Source organism: Rosa rugosa, chromosome 4, assembly GCF_958449725.1.
Source record: "Rosa rugosa chromosome 4, drRosRugo1.1, whole genome shotgun sequence".
In the NCBI taxonomy this organism is placed as follows: Eukaryota; Viridiplantae; Streptophyta; class Magnoliopsida; order Rosales; family Rosaceae; genus Rosa; species Rosa rugosa.
In genome coordinates this window covers 17,328,988-17,351,940 of record NC_084823.1, presented here as the reverse complement: position 1 = coordinate 17,351,940, position 22,953 = coordinate 17,328,988, and the positions used below count along the sequence as shown (strand labels likewise).

At 39.1% G+C, this 22,953-nt stretch overlaps 1 protein-coding gene across 2 annotated transcripts; it reads right to left on the bottom strand.

Annotated features, from left to right (window-relative positions):
* Positions 1 to 425: 425 nt before the first annotated feature.
* Positions 426 to 2,300, bottom strand: LOC133741822 (non-specific lipid transfer protein GPI-anchored 31-like). Of its 2 annotated transcripts, none has more exons than XM_062169544.1 (3): positions 1,754 to 2,300; positions 1,628 to 1,654; positions 426 to 816 (listed from the first exon to the last, which is right to left on the bottom strand). In XM_062169544.1, the coding sequence occupies exons 1-3, from the start codon at positions 2,103 to 2,105 to the stop codon at positions 638 to 640; spliced, it is 558 nt and encodes a 185-aa protein (XP_062025528.1). In that variant the 5' UTR covers positions 2,106 to 2,300; the 3' UTR covers positions 426 to 637. The 2 variants fall into 2 exon arrangements, with proteins under 2 accessions (XP_062025528.1, XP_062025527.1); XM_062169543.1 differs by having other exon boundaries at positions 426 to 822; positions 1,754 to 2,295.
* Between the last annotated feature and the right edge of the window lie 20,653 nt (positions 2,301 to 22,953).

The following is a 22,953-nucleotide window of genomic DNA, read 5'->3' as shown; positions in this document are numbered from 1 at the left end:
AACCAAATTGATCACTTGCTTTTGCATTTCTTGATTATGCAATGTTCATAATGTAGCGCAACTTCGGTTTGAATTGTTTTGATATAATGGCTTGGAACTCTTGAGCAACATCCTATTCTGTAATTGCGTTCGAGTTGTTTTGATGTCATGGTTTGGAACTCTTGTGCAACAACGCATACCCATGTCAAACAACATGCTACTAAATCATGCTATGTATTCAGCCAAAAAAAAAAAAAAAAATCATGCTATGTATCACAATGGTTTTGTCTTCACTTGTATCGTTAGGTGCCTCTATGATCCATTGAATAGGCTACGAGTATCTGGATGTTACCATCATAACCATATTAGGTCCATAATATTTACATAGAAGATACCAGAATAAGGAAAGTGTTATGTTCAAATATCAACTGACAAGGGACCAGAAATATGAGAATAGGTAGATAGTCTAACATATTAGAAAACCATGTCCAACCACCAAACAGGTCTCAAGTGACCAAAAACAGAACACATGTTAAAATCTACTTCAGTAACATCCCGAATAGAAAAAATGTGAACGGAACTAACTCCACAATGCTAAAATGAACATCACAAGTCATCACTCTATGCTCTCAAAAATGGCGCTACATGCCACATTTGCTCAGAAATAAGGCAATGATGCAACCAGAAGACCCAAAAACAGGGTAACTGAACTGAAAAGCATAGCAGAAGCCGAGTTCACTGGAGAAGCTGCAGGTGCTAACACATTCCCTCCGGCAACTGCAGGTGATTCAGGTGCAGCAGCAGCTGAAGTTGTTGGAGCAGATAGCGGTGAAAGAGCTGCAACTGTCAAACAGCAAATCTTATAGTAACCATCTCTATTTTGTAATAGAAAACTGCTCAACTATTATTACATATCCCTCTATTTCAGCACACAATTAAGCAACAGATTCATAAACAAAGTGTGTTATAATAATCACACATTTCCCCCTCTTATAAACTCCGCTTTACATGTAACAAACACATTACAAATGCATTGCGTGTGTTGGTCCATCTAGAACATAAGAAACTAATCAAAACATAGACAGATGGTAATTTAGAACTGATGGATCGATTCAGATCAAAACAATTTAGGAAACCAGGGAATTGTGGAAACGAAAATCTTATTAAAGAATACACATTTCAGGCCTGGTATATGAGCTTTGAGTCGGGTGGAATGAGGTGAGATCTACGAATCTATCCTACAAGAGGATCAATTCATCTTGTGATGAAATCAAGAAGCAAAATAAGGTAATTATGAAACATGATCAATGTCAATTTGACTATGAACAAACTAATACTTGGAAGCAACTGATTTTCCAAAAATTGAAACAAAACATACGGTGATTGGTGTGAGATTCAAATCTGCCAAGTGACCACATGGGTTGTGAGAGCATTGCAATATTCTGTCTCATACTCAAAATTAAAAAACAAATCCATCTATTTCTTGAAGACAGTATCCTGTAGTCTACAGATCAGGCAAACTCCAGAAGCAAAATATCTTAAACAAATCAAATGAATGCAATACTTTATTCTGAACTAGATTCACACTAAAGAAAAACAAAACAAACAAATCTAAGAGCAAACTAACTAGTTAAGAAGAAGAACATACCAGGAGCACCAGCAGGGGAAACAGACACTGAAATCCAAAATAAAATAAAGATGGGTCAAAAATCTTAAACCCCAAATCTTCAGAAATATATAAAATGGAATAGAAAAATAGAAATGGAGGACTGACATCCACAGTTGGTGGCGGAGGGGGCGGAGACTTTGCAAGCGGCGGGGAGGGACATGGCCTTAGTGATGTTCAAGACGACACCCAACTGGGCGCTGCTCTTGAAGGCCTCACAGAGACAAGCGGCGTCAGCTTTGAGCACAGTCTTGAGTCCAGTGCAGCAACTCCCTTCCGGCTTCTCGGCCTTGCTTTCGTTGGAGACAAACGACAAGCAGTCCGCCATGTTCAGGATCAACGAAGAGCAGTCCACCGCCGGAGCAGGGGCGCCGCGGGAGGAGGCGGAGTGGCCGTGGCCGAAGCCCCAGACGGCGAGGAGGAGCAGAGCGAGGGAAAGGGAGAGTCTTGAAGGTGCCATTTTTCTTGAGTGAATCAAAAAATGGGGAAATGGGGATTGCGGTGGTGGGAGGGAGAGGGAGAGGGAGAGGGAGAGGGAGAGACAGGGGGGAGTTGGGTTTATATAGAAACAAGGGAAGTGAAAATGGATGGTCTTGGTTTGTGGTTTTGCTGCGAGAGTAGAGAGTAAAGTAAGGAAGGACTAAGGAGAGTGAGAGTGAGAGTGAGAGTGGTAATGGGAATGGAAGTGGGAGTTAGTAGGTGTGATGAAGTGGGATTGTGTACGTGTCTATCGTCGCCTGCTGTTTCATTTGTGTTTTTTTGGTAAGAGAGAGAGTCCAAACTCAAAGCAAATACTTCTACCAATTTTGAATCATGGTAGTTAAATTTTGTTATCTAAAAACAATCAATTTGTTTTTTCAAATTGAAGCAAATTCTACCTATTTAAATCAATTTGTTGTGATTACCTTATAAGAGGCATTGTTAACGGTGACCAAAAATTTTGATATAAATATCCTCTAATTACGTATAGTTTAATAGGAAGAGTAATAATGTCAAATCCAAATCAACAAAGAAAGAATTAAAGTTCAATATTTTTTTTTTGAACCAAACATCAATTTCATTCATACTCAAGCCAGAATGGCACGGATACATACCTTCCCTTGCCATACCAAGGACAAGTTTAGGACGTGGTATGCTAGCACCACTCATTAGACAACCAGTGCTCACTTATTTAGCGAGCCTATGAAACTATGAACATACATAGTAAAATAAGCACAAAATAAAAAAAAAAACAAAAGTGCATAGCCTAAAAACATAGGGTTGGGCCAAGGGCCTAAACCCTAGCCCAAATAGCAAAGGACTAGAGCAGAACCCTAGCCGAAATTAGCTATGGACTAGAGCAGAACCCTAGCCCAAATTAGCTATGGACTAGGGCAGACCCCAGCCCAAACAGTTCCAGCCCAAGAGGGAGTCCACCCAGGAATGCACCAGGCCCATCATTGGTTCGGCCAGTCCACCGTGTCCCTTCCACCACGCCGTCGTACCGCACTCGTCCGGTCAAGGTCCGCCTGACCCACGTCGCTGCGGCACCGCGCCCACCTTGCCACGCCCTCTCCGGCGATCGAAGCCGTGCACAGCCAACGCCGCCGCAACATGCAGCAGCACAGAAGACCCATCTCTGCAGGCCCTGCAACCGCACAGCCATCAATCGGGATCCATGGCCACCGTCGATCCCAAAAAACCAGCAGCATGAATCGACGACCGGCCTCGTGAAGCACGCGCACCCCTCGCACCCTACCAGCCGAACTTTCGGACGGAAACCTCGAGCCAAAACCCTTCGACAAACCCAGGGGCATTAGATCTCCCGTCCGGCAGCAAAACCATGACGACGGTGTAGCAGGAGGCTAGTCCCGACGCCGGCCGCCGCCGGACGAGAAGGAGATGGCAACCGAGGGTCTTAGGGTTTCCCGAGGGTGTTAGAGAGAATATAGAGTGTGTGTCCCTTATGTGAATATTGATTATATTTTATAATTAAAGTTCAATATTGAAATTATACGAAGAGTGGTTAATTCCATTTGTTTACGACCACTTAGTCTCTCACATTCATTAGTAGAGATTTCTAGTATATATAGAAACGAGTGCTTCTATTCATACCTTTAAAATTAGCATTTGGACATCCCTATTTTTTCAAGTGATTATTGACTTTATCAACTCATATGAAATGACTTGTAAGGACAAAAAGAAAAAGACATTATTTATTTGGGAGTGGTGCCAATTTAGTTTCTCCTCAGTATTACTCTTCGGTTTCAAAATTGAGCTGTAAGATCAAATATGGACATAACACATGTCATCATAAAGTAATTGATGATTAGCTTAATATCAATCCTAGTTTAACATGGATACAAACAATAAATCAATACTAGTGACTTAATGAATAGTGTATCAATTCATTAAGGATAGTAATCCATTGCTTAGTCGACAAGAAAGGCTACAAGTTGTGATACATTAGGAATCTAAGAGTGAAACCTAAACCGACAAGGAATGCTTTAATGGGAAGCTTCTTGAGGTTTAAGTCTCATATATATACAGATGAATTGGTCCCTGATTACTACCACGACTATTGCATATTGTTCTGTCCATTGAGAAGCAAGTTGGTAAGTAACAGAAGACTATATTCAGTGATCGAGTTAAGCAGTTGCATAAGATGGAATCCATGACTGTTATTGCTGAAGGTAAGCCTTAAACCTATTATGATTGTTATGCATATGTTGTGAGCATGTAACTATGGTTTTACAATTGGTATCAGAGCATAGGCTCACAAATATGAAAAATCGTTTTAGGGTTTTGAAAAACAAACATAAAATTTTTTAAGAGTTTTTTGCTTTACGGGTCAAGTAATTGATCAGGTTACTGACCAAGTCACTGGTCATGTAACTGGTCAGGTATCTGACCAAGTAAGTAACTGACCAGGTAACTGACCATGTAACTGGTCAGGTATCTGACCAAGTAAGTAACTGACCAGGTAACTGACCAAGTAACTGGTCAGGTACCTGATCAAAGGTAAGTTACTTAAGTCGATTGCTGCATCTGGTTAAATATAAAATTCACGCTTCCGCTATGATTTTTTAAGCAGCAAATTGGGGAAAAAGCAAAAACAGGTTTTTCTGTGAAAATTGTTTTCGATTCATAGCATGATAATTAAGTTTTGATTGTGCTCAAGAACCCTAGAAGCATTCCCGGCGTGCGTTAGGTTAGAGTAGATGGTGACCGGATGAAATTTACAATTTCTTGATTGTTCTGTGGATTCTTGGAATCGAAACAATTGTCTGTGCTTCAATGTGTATGTGTGAATTGATATGCATGTTGAATTGATTGTTTATATGGTATTGCATCTGTGATCGTATGACGATGTATGAAGAACCAGAATCTCCCAAATTTTACACATCGTTGAAATTGACAGATGCATGAGCTTAAATTTCTTATAAAGACAATGATCTGGGTAGAATATAAAAGCTCATGTGTTTTGTGGTTTTCTGTTGGCATAAGTGATTATGATGCACAAAGCATCCTTCATTGATGTTGGCAGAAAACACTGATCAGGTACATGTAACTGGTCATGTAACTGACCAAGTAACTGACCAAGTAACTGTGCCTGATCGAGTAACAAAACTAAAATTGTGTTTTGTGTTTTAAAACTATGCTTCAATTTTATCTTCCAAAGAAGTGGTCAAGTGTGGTTTTAGAATACAAAACAGCAGTATGCATGTTTGATGAAAATAAATTCGGATACTTAGAAATTTTTCTTCTGTCTAAAGATGTGGATAAATTTCTTTGGATAACTTGTTTTCATTAAACATGGCATATTGATAAAGAACTCCAGAATGTTATGCTTCTGCTCAAAAGTGTTGCTTAACATTGTTTTTGGTTATGGACTGATATAAATGCAAGTATGGATTGTTTAGGTTTTCTGTATGTTCTTGTTTTGGTTGCTTAAAGCTAAATAAAACACAGAAAACTTAAAATTAATTTTCTTTACAAAATTGAGAACTCACTTGAATTTTGTTTTGCTCCTTAGGTAACTCTTACATGAACTTGAACAGTGTCTTGATGTTAACTGGAACCAACTATAGAGCTTGGCTAGATTCTGTAGAGAACTATATGGGAATGCATGAGAACATAGATTATTGTTTCACTGAGGACAAACCTGAAGAGTTAACTGAAAAGAGCACTAAGAAGGAAACTGATCTTTACAAGAAGTGGTATAGATCCAATAGAATGGCTAAGAACCTCATTCGAACCTCTATGTCTAAAACTGTCAGAGGAAGTATTGAAGAGCCCGAGCTAGCATCAGATTTTCTGGAACACATAGGTGCTAAGTTTAAAGAAAGTGAAAAAGCTGAAGCAGCTAGGTTGACTAAAGAGTTTCATGATTTGAAGTACATGGGTTCAGGGGGAGTTAGAGAGCATATTATGAAGATGATCAATATAAATGGCAGACTTAGGGAACTCTTGATGGGGGTTAGGGATGAGCAGGTAGTGCATTATGCACTACATTCCTTGCCGAACAGTTTTAGTCATCTTAGAACCAGTTACAATTCACAAAAGGGAAACTGGACTTTAGATGAACTTATATCCATCTGTGTGGATGAGGAATCTAGGATCAAGGAAGAAAAGGAACCTGCTACGACCATTAACCTTATTGAGAAGCCTAAAAGGAAAAAGCCCCAGAATAAGCTCAAGCCTATCAAAGCCATAACTAAGAGTTCAACAGCTGCAGTGGCCAAGGAAAACAGGCCATTCAGGTTCAAGTGCTACTTTTGCAAAAGAGTAGGACACATGAAAAAGGACTGCACAGGCTATAAAAATTGGTTAGCCAAAAAGGGTAAGATTTTTTCTAATACAGTTTTTTCCTTAGAAATTAATCTTATAAATGTTGAACCACAGTCTTGGTGGATAGATTCAGGCTCACCTATTCATATTACTAATTCTTTGCAGGGATTCATAAGGAGGAGAATCCCAAAAAGTGATGAAGTGAACCTGTGTGTAGGCAATGGCATGAGAGTGGCAGTCAAGGCTATTGGAACCTTAAAGCTCGATTTAGGATTAGGAAAATTATTAGTTCTGGACAATGTTTTTTATGTACCTTCCATGAGAAGGAATTTGGTTTCAGTTTCTCTTTTAGTAAAATCTGGTTGTAGACTTGTTATGGATAGTAATGGAATTCTTATTTCTAAAAATTCTGTTCAAATTGGTTCTGGTGTTATTATGAATGATTATTTACAGTTAAATTGTTCAATGGCTCAACAAGAAATTTTACTTGTTGAAAATAACACCAACAGTACTAGCACTTTAACAGGTGTTAAAAGAACCAAACTAAATGAAAAGTCTGCATTTTTATGGCATAGAAGACTCGGCCATGTTTCAAAAGAGAGACTGAAAATTTTGGTGAAAAACAACATCCTAAATGAACTTGATTTTTCTGATCTAACAGACTGTGTTGAATGCTTTAAGGGAAAAATAACTAATACTAGAAAGAAGACTGCATATAGAAGCCAAAATTTATTAGAACTCATACACACTGATATATGTGGACCATTTAGGCATCAAACTATCTGTGGGAATGTGTATTTTATCACATTCATTGATGACTTTTCTAGATACAGTTATATTTATCTACTTTCAGAAAAGGCACAAGCATTGAAAGCCTTTAAAATTTTTAAGTCTGAGGTAGAAAACCAACTAGAAAAGAAAATCAAAACAGTGAGATCAGATAGAGGGGGTGAGTTCTATGGCAAGTACACTGAATCCGGCCAACAAAAGGGTCCATTTGCCTTGTTTTTGCAAGACAATGGAATTAAAGCTCAATATACAACACCCTATAACCCACAACAGAATGGTGTTGCAGAGAGAAAGAATAGGACTCTTTTGAACATGGTTAGATGTATGATGTGTACAACAGGTTTGCCTAAATTTCTGTGGGGTGAGGCTTTAAAAACTGCAAATTATATTTGCAACAGAACACCTAGTAAAGCTATAGAAAAGACTGCTTTTGAGCTTTGGTGTGGCAGAAAACCTAGTCTTCATCACTGCCATGTTTGGGGATGTCATGCAGAAGCTAGGATTTATAATCCAAGCTTGAATAAACTTGATCCTAAGACAGTTAGTTGCTATTTTATAGGTTATCCAGATAAATCTAAAGGCTATAAATTATATTCTGCTTATCATTCACCTAGAATTTTTGAAACACATCAAGTAAAGTTTCTAAGTGAAAAAGTTCAGAATACAAACCTTGAGGATTTATCCTCAGATTTTGAGGAAATTGTGTCGGATGAGAATATAAGCGTAGCATTGCCTTTAGAACGAGAAGTAACTGATCAAGTCACTGGTCGAGTAACTGACCAAGTAACTGATCACGTACCTATAACTAGTCAAGCAACTGACCATGTCACTGACCGAGTAACTGTCACTGGACAAGTCACTGACCATGTAACTGGTCAAGTATTTGACCAAGTCACTGATCGAGTACATGTAGACCATGTAACTGGTCAAGTATCTGACCATGTAACTGGTCGAGTACCTGTAACTAGTCATGTCACTGACCAAGTAACTGGTCAAGTACCTGTCACTGGTCATGTCACTGACCAAGTAACTGACCAAGTAACTGTCACTGGTCAGGTAACTGACCACGTAACTGACAACCCTCAGCCTAGAAGATCACAGAGAGTAAGAAAACCAACTTATGGGGGGGAAGATAGTGACTACATTGTTTATCTGCAAGAAGCAGAAATTGAAATAGATTGTGCAGAGGACAATGATCCAACTACATTTAACCAGGCCATTGAAAGTAGTGAATCTCATCAATGGCAGCTAGCAATGGAAGCAGAAATTAATTCCATGAGTCAAAATGCAGTTTGGGAATTAGTTGAACCTGACCCAAATCAGAAACCTATAGGTTGTAAATGGGTTTTCAAAACCAAAAGAGATGCAAATGGCAATGTAGAGAGACATAAAGCAAGATTAGTTGCCAAGGGTTTTACACAAAAGGAGGGCATTGATTTTACTGAGACCTTTTCTCCAGTTTCTACAAAAGACTCGTTTAGGATAATCATGGCTTTAGTTGCTTATTTTGATATGGAGCTACACCAAATGGATGTTAAGACAGCTTTTTTGAATGGTGAACTAGATGAAGTGATTTATATGAAGCAGCCAGAAGGTTTTGTGCAAGCTGGAAGTGAAAACTTAGTATGCAGGTTAAGAAAATCAATTTATGGCCTTAAACAAGCTTCTAGACAGTGGTACAAGAAATTTGATTCTGTGATTTCTACTTTTGGATTTACAGAGAATCTTGTTGATGAGTGTGTTTACTTGAAGACAGTTGGGAACAATTTTATTTTCCTAGTACTTTATGTCGATGATATACTTTTGGCTAGCAGTAACATTAAACTGCTTAAAGACACCAAAAGCTTTCTGTCAAAGAATTTTGACATGAAAGACTTAGGAGAAGCATCCTATGTACTAGGCATTGAGATTAAAAGAGATAGAGCACATAGACTACTTGGTTTGTCTCAACAGAATTATATTACCAAAGTTTTGAAGAGATTTGGTATGGAGAAGTGTGCAGCAGGAGAAGTTCCCATGTCCAAAGGTGATAAGTTAACCAAGAAGCAGAGTCCTAATAGTGATGTTGAGAAAGAAATTATGGAGTCAAAGCCTTATGCTAGACTTGTAGGAAGTCTCATGTATGCACAAGTCTGCACTAGGCCAGACTTGGCTTTTGCAGTAGGGATTTTATCGAGATTCCAATCTAATCCAGGCCATGAACATTGGGTAGCTGGGAAGAAAGTGTTGAGGTACCTGCAGAAAACAAAGAATCACATGCTAGTTTATAGGCAAGTGGAGGATCTGAAACTCGTTAGATTTTCAGATTCTGATTTCGCAGGGAACTATCCAGACTCCAAGAAGTCAACTTGTGGATATGTGTACATGCTAGCAGGAGGTGCAGTTGCTAGGAAAACCATGAAGCAAACTCTAGTTTCAACCTCCACCATGCAGGCTGAATTTATTGCAGTATATGAAACTGTGTGTGAAGGACTTTGGATCAGGAATTTCTTGATGCAGACCAAAGTGTTAAGTCACATTGTGGCAGGCACACTTGTGATTTATTGTGATAATGAAGCAGCTGTTTTCTTTAGTAAGAACAGTAAAAGGTCAAATAATTCTAAACACATTGATTTAAAGTATTACAGTGTTAGAGAAAGGGTTAAGCATGGTGAGATAGCTGTTTTGAGCATTGACACGAATTCGCAGCTAGCAGACCCCTTCACCAAGGCCTTGTCAGTAGCAGCATTCCAGAAACATACAGCCAGCATTGGAGTTTTAGCAAATCTAGATGCTTAGGTTCAGTAGAGAGTTAATCCAGTTGGAGCAATTTAAATTTCTAAGGTTTTTGAGTTCTTGTATTTTTTAGTTGTGGTCTTTTGACTTTATTTATCACAACTTGTTTGTAATGACAGATTTTATTATTATCAATAAACTTTTGAGGTATTTCCAGTTATGATTTTGCTGCAGCTTTATTGTTTTATTTTGGAAATTATCATCTTGTTTTGAATATCATACTTGCTATCAGATGGCTTAAATCATGTGAAGCATGATGTTAAGGTTCAAGCAATATTTTTAAGCCATCAGTGTTCAGTGAATTTGCTTGAGTTTCTGGTTTTAGAAACATAAAGTAGGACCTAATATATGTTTACTTGTTGATACACATTAACATATATTGTATCACTTCTGGTTGAACATATGTGGATTGCAGAAGCTTGTGTTAGTGGTTTTGAAACTCTGCATTTTTGTTAAAATGTATACTGTTTCTTGCTCTGCATAAGTAACTGTGATCTGACCATGTTGAAATGGATTTTCGATTTGAGTTTGTTATCTGGCGCGCACTTCAGTAAGTTAAGTAGGTTTTGATGTTTTCTGGTGCAAATCATCGAGCATGATATGTGTGAGTCCAAGGGGGAGATTGTAAGATCAAATATGGACATAACACATGTCATCATAAAGTAATTGATGATTAGCTTAATATCAATCCTAGTTTAACATGGATACAAACAATAAATCAATACTAGTGACTTAATGAATAGTGTATCAATTCATTAAGGATAGTAATCCATTGCTTAGTCGACAAGAAAGGCTACAAGTTGTGATACATTAGGAATCTAAGAGTGAAACCTAAACCGACAAGGAATGCTTTAATGGGAAGCTTCTTGAGGTTTAAGTCTCATATATATACAGATGAATTGGTCCCTGATTACTACCACGACTATTGCATATTGTTCTGTCCATTGAGAAGCAAGTTGGTAAGTAACAGAAGACTATATTCAGTGATCGAGTTAAGCAGTTGCATAAGATGGAATCCATGACTGTTATTGCTGAAGGTAAGCCTTAAACCTATTATGATTGTTATGCATATGTTGTGAGCATGTAACTATGGTTTTACATGAGCTACCAATTACCAACCAAAATTAACCACGTGGTGTGGTGTGTTGGTCGAATGGCCTAGTCTGGAACCCCCAGATCTAGCGTTCGAATCCCAGCTCCATCCCGTGGCCAGCAGATTTGAGGGACCCTTTGGGTTCGTGCGTCTGCGGTGCAGTGGATTAGTCTGGCTTTGTCAGGCTTTCGCCGCAATGTCGGTGCAGGTGTCCTGGCGCTGGGATACCACTGCATGGGTGTGTGAGTTACTAACAACTAACCCGATCAAAAAAAAAAAAAAAAATTACCAACCAAAATTTTTCAGTTTTTAATTATACCTACCAAATTCGGTATTTCAGTTTTTTATATTACCAATTTTAGAACAATTAATTCTTTGTAATATAAATTAGAATGAACAATACTAGGTTTTTCAATTTTATAGTCGTAAACTTTGTATTTCATCTACTTATTATAGCTTTCTTTTGTTTTGTACATATGACATCAAGTTTTAGCCATTTTCAATAAAACTAGGTTATTTTAACCATCTTTAACCAGGTTACTTAAAATACATGCACTATTAATGTACTATATGTAGTAATGTTCATACTATTATGAAATTTTTTATAACATGTATATATGTGTATTGAAAACTATAGTGTATAAAGGTAATATTTAGATAATCGGTAGATTCAGTATTTATCAAAATCAAACCAACTTTTTCAGTAATTTTAGATTTCGGTTTTATCGGTCTCGGTTATCAAAAAGTCGATTTATCAAACCTAAAACTTCGGTTGGTATTCGGTCGGTTTAGTAATTACAAAACCAAGTGGCAGCCTTACTCCTACCCATGGATAAATCTACAAGTCTTGGCATGCTATTCTTCTTTCTGCTTCCTCTCATTGGGGCTGATAATTTGTTTTTCCCGTTGTTGGTGTAGACGAGTTTTGATAAAGGCTCTGCTATGGTGGACAGATTGGCATCGGTCTGCTTCTAGTGTCAGCGTAAGGCTGACTGTGGTGGTGGTGTGGATTGTGGTGGCAGCGTTCTTCAGGGGGCACCGCATATAAGGTTTTGGAAGGCTGGGAATGAGATCCTTCGATTAGATCTCGACTGCTTAGTTGCGTTTTGGTTTCAGCTTAATGGTTGTGGCGGTGATGTAATTAAGGCAACTGTGGTGCTTGGCTCGTCTTGCTGGGATTCTGGCCCACTTTTGTTGTTGGGCTTGGGTTCCGGCCCACTATGTTCATTGGTTGTTTTTCAATCTTTAGAGTGGCTTGGGGCCTTTGCTCGTTAGTGGTATTGGATTTTGGGACCCAGGTTTATGGTATTTGTTCGTGAAAGATCGTCTGCCAACATGGCCATCTTCTGACATCCTTGGATGGCTTCGATCTTTAGGTGGGAGAGTGCCTTCATTCCGGGGCCAAATTGGCTCTTGTCAATTTGTGCGTTGGAGTTGCATGGGTAGTCAAACCACCGACTACTCAATTCACTACACGACTGCAATCCCTAGTGTAAAATCAGCGCTGCATTTTGACGTTGCTGCTCTTGCTTTATTAATTCTTTGTATTTTAGATGCAATTTTTGCATCTTTTCCTTTCGCATTGTTTGTTTTCTTTATTGATGCTTTTTGGCATTGTATCGTTGTAATCTTTCAATTTCAATAAAGGGCTGGCCTCATTTTAGTCAAAAAATTCTTATATCAGAAATAATTTTTTTTCTTTGACAATGTTTTTGTTTTGCTCATTATCATTTGTTAGCGGTTGATGGCTTCGGCATTATGTTGTTTTTGCGTTAACAGTGGTTAGGTCGGCTTTGTTTATAGGCGTTGGGGCATGGTTGTTTGCTTTTGAGGCTGGTTTTGTCTCTAAGGCAACACTTAGCTAGTTTGGATAGCTGAAGTTGTTTGAATGTAGGGTGCAATCTTCTTTTAGTAGTTGGCGATGCAAATAGTCTTGTTCTAGAGCAATGGTGTTGAGTCGGTCGATCAGGTTGTTTTCACAATAAATAGGATACATTTGAGGTTATTATATGTGTTGAATACAAACGACATTTTCTTCTTTTTCAAATGTATTCTACCTTTTCTCAATAGGTTCTTTTCCCTTTAATTTGGAGTGGGATATCTTACTTTTGCCTCCCTAAAATGTATCAGTTTACATTCAACATAGTTATCCAAAAGGGAAGCTTCACGCTCAAGCACATCAATCAAAACATAATTAAGATCCACAAATTCATCATGCACAATGGTGAAGGAGCATTACATTAAAAAACTGCCTCGCTTGCGATGAGTCACAATGAAATTGATGGGGGTGAACAAACACCAGAGGTCAAAGAAAAACTAATTAGGCACATAGAGTTAGACTGAAACTAAAGATGATCCGTTTAAAAGAGGTGAACTAAGGGTGATGAAGTAGTCGCAGTGTTGGACCATTTTGTGAGAATTAACAAAATAAGAGCCATAATTCAACATTTGGTTTGCTAATACACTTTATGGTGCAACTAGAAGGATATGAATTTAGCTTTTAGGGATGTTAAGGACAAGAAGAGTCATATATCTTGATTACTCTACTATGTATCTTTGATGATATTAAAGTGGATATAGGGATTCAACAAAGCTAGAAAGTAGCACATAATCTAAGAGCTGAAAAAAAAAATCTAACAACTGTAAACAGTAGCCGCTGAGCGCCCTCGCCCAGCCTTTACTTGATTGATAGGACTCATTCAACAGGACCAATAGCTTCGAGTGACTTGTTTCTTTGCTCTTCGACAACCCTTACTCAAAGCTCTATCTTTTGCCCTATGTTGTCTCCCTCAAATTGCCCCATGTTGGCTACATTGAGAATTTTTAAAAGAATTTGCTACTATTCTAGTGGTTGAAGTGCTGATCACCCATACTTAAGTAACGTTCGACACTATTTATTTTTTTTCCTCTTCATTCATGCAAAGAGAACCACTTGAGCGTTTGATTATGTGTTTAGATTCGTTAGTGCAATCAATCACTTTGCCATCTTATGATTTGAAACTAGATTCCACCTACGCAAACAACATAGTTGTTGTCACTCATTTCCTTTCCAAATGTCTTATCGGGAGGCCTCTAAGCAACAAGCTTCAGAATATGACATGTTCTCTTTTGTTTTTGCAAGTAGCAAAGTTGTCATAAGGGCGCTATCAATCTTACAAAGTAAAAAATGCGATGGATCTTGGTGATCTGAATGACGCCATGTGCAATACAAATTTTAATGGGTTTTCCTACCACCACCATTTTGTATCAGTAAATAATGAGGATGAATTCGACATTGGATCAAACGAGATTAAAGAAATCCAGGTTAAAATGCGATTATCAGCCTTAGGACATTGTAAATTGAGGAGAAACCATTGTTTACAATAGGAATCACCACTACATACCTTGTCGTCTTTTTGAGGTATTCTAAAGTTTAATCCTCTTAAGACAAAAAGATATAATAAACGAGCGATCATACTCCTCACTTAAATCTGTATGAATCTTAGCTTTCATTCGCAACAAAACTAACAGTTCATTAGCCTATGAGTCAACGGTACATGGCCTTATCTAGATCAATACTCTAAACACCCTAGACAACCATACCAATGTTACTGGCTACCTAGTAGATAGAGCTGTTTGGACCCAAAATGAACATTTTGGCCTGATAAGGCATGTGTTGGAGAAATTGAGCCAATGTCAGTGGCTCAAATTATATATTGTCGACAAGCTCGAAATATATATTTAGGGGGGTGTATTCAATTCAGATTTTAAAAGATTTTGTTTAAGTTTTTATAATCCATGGATTTACTTAATCCACAGATTGTTTAAATTCTATATCGACTCTGATTGATTCTAATAGATTGATTTAGTAGTATTTGTTTAGATTTTACAAGTCCTTATGATGTTTTTTGTAGGTTAATTTTTTTTTTCTTCTTCTTTAAAAGCAATTGATGTATGGATCCAACTATAATGCTATATCAATGACAAAAAAGTACACACACACACACACACACACACACACACACACACACATATATATATGGCAATCTACCATTTTTTATGTTGTGTATAATGATATATGAATAATAAGTGAAAACTAATCGGCCAAAATGTTACACAAAAAATAAAGTAGTAAACTAATGATATAATTTATTTCATATCTAATTTGCAAAAGAAACATGTGTGTATGTAGAGTCTATTCTGGCTTTAGATGAATATATGTATATATATCGACACCCGGCTACGGGTTTGATTCAAAAAAAAAGAAACATGTGTGTATGTATCATCTTAACAATACCATTGAAAGTGAGCTTAATTAGCTAGAATGATTAAGGCTTCCAGAGCTATAGTGATAAAAAAAAATATAAAAAAAATTATTAGATGAGAGCAGAGGTAGAGGTAGAGGAGGATAGTGAGAAGATAGGTCTAAAACAAAATGGATGAGTGTCACCTATTGAGAGCTGCTTCTTCTTTTTTTCTTTTTTTGGTGAAGAGCTTCTTCATTTTTTGAGTGAGAAAGAATCCATCAAAATCTCTTGGGAAGTGGTTGGATTGTTTTTGAGTTTTGATATGTATAAAAAGCACTATAAAATCCTCCAAAATCCAGCATTTAATGAAATCCTTAAAAATCCGTATACTTTTGAATATCTGCAGATTTGAATGGATAATTTTAAATCTTAATTGAATACATCAAGATTTTAAAGGATTGTTTAAAATCTCAATTGAATACCCATAGACTTTCAAAATACAAAAAAATCTTGTAGACTCTTAAATGAATACACCCCCCTTAGAGGCTAAATAAAGCCTACTATGGAAGCATGGAAACATGAAAAGTCAACTTTAGCACATTTTCCTACTTCGGCTAGGAGAAACCGAGCTAAACAAGGAAAGAGGGGTGGCAGACTGACCAAATAAACTTGAAATGAGCTGAAACTTTGTAGATCCATTCTAGATAGCCCAAGGATCATTTCTTATGAAGAGTGCCAGAGATTTTTTTGAGTGGAAGGCCTTCAAACAATCAGCCCAATTTTCTACAGAAGCAAAACTGGAAAACTGGACCTGTAAGAGGTCCAGCAGCATTTTCGGCCCAACCACATGAAATAAAAATCTGAAAATGTTTCAGGAAGATCTACACTCATAGAGGAACATTTCATATGAAGAAGTCGAAGGCATATAATGAAGTCTTGTTGGAGAAATAATTGAAGGAATAAAGGGGCAGAAACTGACCTAAAACCAGCTCAATATTCACATGTTCATGTTTCCTACCCACATGAAGAAAGCTAGATGCTTTTCTCTTTTTCCTTGGATATATTTTTCTTCTACAATCTCTTTAATAGATCATCACCACTTCCATGTTGCTGCACCTTCATGCTTTGCTTTCATTTCATCTTTTCTCTATCTTTTCCATATTTTACAAGTGAACTTAGATCTACTTTCATTATTTTTCTTCCACTCATCATTTCACTCTTCTTTTTCTTCCCTATATAAACACCTTCTCCTCTCATTCTAACACACCCATTCACATTCAACAACAACATCTCTAAGATGATCTAAGTTCTCTCTAGAGCAACCTCTCTAAGAGCAACTCCTCTCCTTCTCTTTCTCTTAGCGGTGATCACACTCCTAGTCCTAGTCTTCTCAGAAGCCGACTTTCAGTGCCATCAAACCCTCTGTCAACGTGCTTCGGTCCTAGTCTCCTCGGGAGCCGACGGTAGTGCCGCGACCACAATGGTTACAGAACCAGCCAAGCAAGGGTAACGCCCTAGCAACCCAGCCAAGCTAAAGTCACGCTTTAGCAAGATCTCAATACTTCCCGGTGATTTCGCTCTGCTCAATCTGCAATATTGAGTATCGACTTGTGAACAAGAAGAAACTTCAGCAAAGTCCTCACCACGAGGCACAAAGAATCCCATGACGAGGTTGGTGCTCTCCTCGTCTACAATCGCTTGATAGAAGTCAGGTCAAGGGACACCCCCGACGACCGCACCCGAACGGTGCTGGCACGCCCGCGCAGAAAAGAGACTGTTGACCAGCTGCAGCAAAATTGGAGCCAAACAAGAGCCACCCATAACATTGTGCAAAACCAACCTCACTGCCTCAACTAAGCATGACCAAGCTTTGAAGCATCAATTATACTGATAGAAATCTAAGCATCTCTCTCGCAATGTGGTGTTGCTAGCCAACGAAACCTCAAAACCCTAAAAGAACAAGCAATAACTTGTCATGAATTGAAATTATTAGTCCACAACAAATGCAACACTCGACCAAATCGCTGAGATGGAGCAAGATAAGCCCACCCATCAACCACCTATGATGAAAAACATTTCATTAGATCACATATGATTAGACAAAACATTAAAAATTCACCAAAGTACATTAGCACATCAAAGGATCATAGGAGAAGTAGTGAGAAAAAATTTAGCATATATAGAGTCCAAAGTTCAAATTAGATATACCGAAAATAAAGACTAAAATAATTACAAACCTCATTCGATATTTTACTCTTGGTAAGAGCTCTGTAACACAATCGAATTACCTTATAAAGAAAGTAGCAGATTGATCCATATTATACTCGCCCTAGCACAATTCGCACTGCTCGCCTAAGCACGTAATTGTGGTACTCGCAATACGCTGATACAAAGACTCATAGAGTGTAGTATTCATCAATCCAGCAAATAAACAAGCATGAAAACTATTGTTCATCAGATAAAGTGAAGAGAAAAAAATTCAAATAGAATCAAACCTATCGCAGGACCAAGATCCTAGGTCCAAACCTGAAAAAGATATAGACCATCCATCACGATCCAATCTTGATTATGCAAGCAGGTCTGATCAGATTTGAGACGTGCCCTGCGTGGATGAAGCCTCAATACCAGTCATGTAACCCAAAACACCCAAACCCAGACCGCCAATTCTAAGAGCCTAAAGCAAACATGTCGGTGACTACACCTGTAGACTAGTGAGATGCGATCTTGGTGATACGACCAAGCATGCTGGTTTTGAGAGCAACGCACATCGTGCATGTCTTGATGCCTACTGACACTGATCGATGTTGGCGCTGACCAATAGGTAACGAGAGACGGAGATAGAATCTCTGAATAAATTGACCTGAAACCAACGCCTTGCGACATTGACGGAACCCCAAGCCATGACAGTTTCTCACAAGTGATGAGGAGATATAATTTTTGAAAGCTTTATATAATTGGAGAAGGTTTCTTACACAATCTTTATATAATTAATTTATCTCTATCAAATTCAAGTTGATTCTTGAAAGCTTTGGGATAAACCCAAGTGATGCAGGAAATATAGGAAATTGAGTTAGGGTTTGGCTATAAATTGGCTTTGTTCATTAGGTTTGAAAAATAAAACTATTTATTACTTGTTTTGGGCACGAACTATTTAGTACTTGGAAAAGTCATTTTTTGTTACGGTATATCAGTTGAATAGTTCAATGGGCTTTCAGATAAACTCAAAAGAAAAATAATTATTTAATACATGTTGTAGAGAAACTGAAATTGAGAGAAATTCGCTGCGTGTTCTCATTGATAATAGGGGCCTCTTTAGATAGAGGGTTACAATGCATAGAATATCAATCATACAAGGAAAGTAATCTTACATTGAATAGGAATCTAGATCCTTTTAATTTAACCCTATTACCACTAGGTCAAGTAACCTAGAGTTTGGGCCAAACACAAATTAAGGTTTACTCGAACACTCCCCCTTGTGTTGCCCAAACGTGGTGCTTCTCTCGTTGCCTAGTTAAAAACCTTGCCGAGTAACAAAAACCCAGTGGGACAAAAATAACCTCGGTCGAAGGGAAAAAGAGCACAACACACCCTTCACGCTTCGAGACGAACATGTAGACATCTCCCCCTGATGTATGCGCCTCCCCCTGATGACTACGATCATGGGAGTTCAAATAATTTCCGCAAGCCAATTCTTGCCACATGTTTCTCGAATGTGGATTTGGCCAATGACTTAGTAAACAAGTCTGCCACATTATCCTCAGATCGAACCTGGTTCACTTTGATCTTGAGGAGCTTCTGTTGTTGCTAATTGTAGAAGAATTTAGGTGATATGTGCTTGGTGTTGTCGCCTTTGATGTAGCCTTGCTTAATTTGTTCAATGCAAGCAGCATTATCCTCATAAATGCTTGTTGGCTCATCTGTGGTAGACTTCAAACCACAATTGCTTCGAACATGCGTAACTATGGATCGAAGCCATATACATTCACGAACTGCTTCGTGAAGAGCAATAATCTCTGCATGATTCGAAGAGGTAGCGACTAAGGTCTACTTTGTAGACCTCCAAGATATCGCGGTCTTTCCCATGGTGAAAACATAACCAGTTTGGGAGCGACCTTTGTGTGGGTTAGAGAGGTAAGCAACATCAGCAAAACCTTCCAAAACACTTATATCATTTTGGGATGGGGAGAGGGAACGCAGTCCACCATATGTGGCGTCCCTGGCACTTGATGGGTCCGAATCCATCTTCTCTCTATAGGGATAGAACAAGCCCATATCGATCGTACCACTTAGGTATCGAAAGATATCTTTAACGCCAGTCCAATGGCGTCGTGTTGGCGCAGAGCTATATCTAGCTAGCAAGTTCACAACAAATGAGATATCCGGTCTTATGCATTGTGCTAAGTACAATAATGCGCCTATTGCACTTAGGTAGGGCACTTCTGCCTCTAGCACTTCTTCATCGTCATCTTTTGGACGGAATGGATCCTTCTTTGGATCAAGACTACGGACGACCATTGGGGTGCTTGAAGGCTTAATCTTGTCAGTGTTGAAACGCCTAAGCATCTTTTGGGTATAAGCTGATTGATGAATCAGGATACCATCTCTACGGTGCTCAAGTTCTAAACAGAGGCAAAACCGTGTTTTCCCAAGATCTTTCATCTCAAACTCGGATTTCAAGTGTTCAGCGGTTTCCCTTAACTCTTTAAGGGTGCCAATTATGTTCATGTCATCGACATAAACCGCTACTATTGCAAATCCGGAACTTATCCTTTTTATGAACACACATGGGCATAGTTCATTGTTGACATATCCCTTCCCAATCAAGTAGTCACTTAGACGGTTATACCACATCCTCCGGATTGTTTCAATCCATATAGTGAGCGTTTCAATCTAATCGCAAACACACTCCGTGGTTTAGAGCCACTTGATTTGGGTAACTGAATTCCGTCTGGAATTTTCATGTATATCTCTGTATAGATACGCAGTAACCACATCCATAAGCTGCATGTTTAGTTTTTCGGAAACTACCAAACTGGCAAGGTAGCGGAACGTTATGACGTCCATTACGGGAGAATAGGTCTCCTCGTAGTCGATTCCAGGGCGTTGTGAGAAGCCTTGCGCCACAAGGCAAGCTTTGTACCTTACAATCTCATTTTTCTCATTACGCTTTCTAACGAATACCCATTTGTGACCAACTGGTTTGGTGTTGGGCGGTATTGGTACAACATTTCCAAATACCTTTCTTTTCGCTAGAGAATCAAGTTCTGCCTGGATCGCATCTTTCCATTTTGGCCAGTCAGCTCTACGTTGGCATTCATCAACGGAGCGTGATTCGATGTCATCGGTCTCAATAATCTCACGCGCCACTGAATACGTGAATACATCATCAATGATGAGAGTTTCTTTCCCACATCCCATGTACACTAGTGTAATTTACAGAGATCTCTACGTTCTCAGGGATAGGTTCTGACATTGAGGCGTCCCCCAATGATGTCTCTTGGACATAACCATAATCCGGAACATTCTCATGGGACGGATTTTGAGTATCGATGATCAAAGGATTTGTTTGTGCCTCATTCGCTCTCTTTCTAGGGCGAGTATCCTTCGAACCAATCGGTCTACCGCGCTTCCTTGCGGGACCTGCGGCCATAGATGCCACATCATTGCCATGTTGGGAAATGGCGCCATCTCCTGGTGTCACAGGAGTGGCGTGATGTCCAGTATTTGGGACATCGATCCTTGCAGACACATTTGCAGCAGGTATGTGTGATCTCGTCACTTTGGCAACATCAGAAAACGCATAAGACAGAGTGTCTGCTACGTTCTGGAGCTCGATTATTCTTCGCACTTCAAGTTCGGACTGTGCGGTACGGGGATCGAGATGAGACATAGTGGGGACAGACCACGACAATTCATGTCATTCCTGTTGAACATCTGTGTTCTTATCTCCCCCTAACGATGGGAAGACTGTCTCCTCAAAGTGACAATCCGCAAATCTAGCGGTAAAGAGATCGCCTGTCAAGGGTTCAAGGTAGCGGACGATCGTTGGAGATTCATATCCAACATAAATGCCCATTCGTCGTTGTGGACCCATCTTAGTACGCTGTGGTGGCGTAATAGGCACATAAATGGCACTCCCAAAAATGCGTAAGTGCGAGATATCAGGCTCGTACCCAGTCACTAGCTGTAACGCAGAGTAAGATTGGGTTGCAGTGGGTCGTAGATGAATTAGCGATGCTGCATGCAATATTGCATATCCCCAAGCAGAAATAGGGAGATTGGTGCGCATAACCAATGTCTGTGCTATGCTCTACATGGGGCTTCTGCGAGACCATTTTGGGTATGAACATGGGGAACTGGATGCTCTACATCAATCCCCAGTGACATGCAATAGTCAGCGAATGTTTTCAATGTAAACTCCCCAGCATTATCAAGTCGAATTGACTTAATAGGATGGTCAGGGTAGTGAGCCCGTAGACAGATAATCTGGGTGAGGAGTTTAGCATAAGCAGCATTTCGAGTGGACAATAGCGCGACATGTGACCAGCGTGTCGACGCATCAACCAATACCATAAAGTATTTAAAAGGTCCGCATGATGGTTGAATTGGTCCACAGATATCCCCTTGGATTCTCTGTAAGAACGGAATGAGTATTTTGGGATCCTTTGCGTAGGACGGTCTCGGTCCTAATTTTCCGAATGAACAGGCTTTGCAGAAAGAGCGAGGGGCCTTAGAAGCAACCAATGAGGATTTTGGTTAGGCCTGAGAGTCTGTAGCGCTATTAGAAGCAAAATGTGTGACTACATCTACCATCATGGCGTTGGAGCCATGGGAATTGCTGTTTATGGCGTCATGGCCATTGGGAGGAACAACCATGGCGTCATGCTCATGGTTGGCGCCATTTATGGCGTCATCACATGGGACTTGGGCGGCCCTATGGCGCCCCAAGACGGCTGCAGCGCCAGATGCTGTAATTGTGCGGTCTTGCTAAGTCTAGGAATTAATTTTCGATTCTTGCTTCTTCTCACTCTGAAGAATGGATGTCCGTGTGAAGTCTTTAGTATACAGAACATCATATCACGACCAGGATGTCCTAGTCGGTCATGCCAAAGCCAATATGTGTCTGAATCCAAGAGATCTTCTCTTATGACATTATTGGATTCAATAGGTCGAATTATAGTAACATAAAGTCCACTAGATTGACACATAAGCTTCTCTAAGATGCACTTTCTTCCACAATCATTAGAGGTAATGCAAAGTAATTCTATTCCGTTCTCACTATGTGTTTCCGCATGGAATCCGTTGGCTCTAATATCTTTAAAGCTCAATAAGGTTCGGTTTGCCTTAGGAGCGTAGAGAGCTTCAGTGACTTTAATCAAGGTGCCATTGGGCAAAAGGAATTGGGTCATTCCATGTCCTTGAACTAAACCTGATGGCCCAGCCATCGTAGTCACAGATGAATATGTAGGCAACATCTCCAAGAATAATTGCCTATGTCGTAGAATGGTGTGCGTAGTTGCACTATCAGCAAGACATTGAAGTTCATCCATTACTAAAAGAAAAGCTCGTAATTAAAAATGAGTCATAAAGAAAAGAACTCAACTTTTATTAATAAGCCAAATGGAATTACATCATCGTTTCTTTAACCAAAGAAA

Excerpts from the sequence above, each read along its gene's own strand:
- LOC133741822 (XM_062169543.1), bottom strand. The coding sequence starts at position 2,105 with ATGGCACCTTCAAGACTCTCCCTTTCCCTCGCTCTGCTCCTCCTCGCC. Across the intron at positions 1,655-1,753 it reads CTCCGCCACCAACTGTGGAT|TGTCTGTTTCCCCTGCTGGT; the intron begins GTCAGTCCTCCA and ends TTTGGATTTCAG. Across the intron at positions 823-1,627 it reads TTCCCCTGCTGGTGCTCCTG|TTGCAGCTCTTTCACCGCTA; the intron begins GTATGTTCTTCT and ends GCTGTTTGACAG.